Source organism: Antrostomus carolinensis, unplaced genomic scaffold, assembly GCF_000700745.2.
Source record: "Antrostomus carolinensis isolate BGI_N321 unplaced genomic scaffold, ASM70074v2 scaffold36948, whole genome shotgun sequence".
Lineage (NCBI taxonomy): Eukaryota > Metazoa > Chordata > Aves > Caprimulgiformes > Caprimulgidae > Antrostomus > Antrostomus carolinensis.
The window spans coordinates 1-1,065 of record NW_010332951.1 but is presented as its reverse complement, the minus strand read 5'-3'; the positions used below and the strand labels follow the sequence as shown (position 1 = coordinate 1,065).

The window sequence follows — 1,065 nt, the reverse complement described above, 5'->3', positions numbered from 1 at the left end:
CAGATGTCAGGTGTAGGACCAACAAGAACCTTCCCATGATCCTCCTCGGCTACGATCTCACAACGAGGACCCGTCACGATCCGACAGGTGTAGAGACAACGGCGCGATGGCCGCCGGGTGCTGGCAAAGAACCGGGTGCTACGGTAGCCCAAAGGCAAGATGGCTCCTGGTCCTACACCACCAACACCCAAGCTGTGGACTGTCAAAGGTCCCAAGACCAAGGGTAGGGTCAATGTTCCACCACGTCGGCGGGGAGGTGTCCTCAAGATGGCCGCCGGTGGTTCAGCCAGGCTGGAGGTATCTTCAGGTGGTCTCAAGATGGCCGCCAGTGATATATCCAGCTTGGGGCCACCTCTTGGCCCGTTTGGTCTCAAGTCATCTCTTGGGCCATCTCGTGGTCCCGTTGGCCTCAACCCATCTCTTGACTCATCTCTTGACCCCATTGTCCTTGGTCCATCTCGCAGCCCATTGGCCCTTGACCCTTCTCCTGGAGCATCTCTTGACCCAACTGGTCTTGTCCCATCTCTTGACCCAACTGGTCTTGAACCAATTGACTTTGACTCATCTCTTGGTCCATCTCTTGACCCAGTTGACCTTGACTCATCTCTTGGCCCAGTTGACCTCCCCCAATCTCTTGACCCAGTTGACTTTGACTCATCTCTTGGCCCAGTTGACCTCCCACCATCTCTTGACCCACTTGGCCTCAACCCATCTCTTGACCCAGTTGATCTTGACTACCCATCTCTTGCCCCATCTCTTGGTCCAGTTGACCTTGACCCATCTCTTGCCCCATCTCTTGCTCCACTTGACCTCACCCCATCTTTCCCTCCATCTCTTGACCCACCGCGCCGTGGCCGGCGGTTGATGACCTCACCGGTGGTGATCTTCTCAGGTCCCACCACAGCTCGAAGCTGGAGGAGCCTGATGAGGAGGAACCTTCGTTCTTCTCTTGCCCGCAGCCACTTGGCCTCCAGCCGGGCCACCTCGTCGCACAGCGCCCCGTTCTCGAAGACCAGCGCCCGCGCCGCGCGCCGCAGCCGGCTGTACTTCAGGCGGTACCGCTCA

General features: G+C 58.1%; 1 protein-coding gene across 1 annotated transcript; it reads right to left on the bottom strand.

The window, feature by feature from the left end:
* Positions 1–29: 29 nt before the first annotated feature.
* Positions 30–1,061, bottom strand: TBRG1 (transforming growth factor beta regulator 1; the record flags this gene model as incomplete). The annotated part of the gene is made up of 2 exons (XM_029086418.1): positions 30–199; positions 845–1,061. Coding segments are annotated over 2 exons (387 nt in total), but the record flags the coding sequence as incomplete, so codon positions are not given.
* Positions 1,062–1,065: the final 4 nt, after the last annotated feature.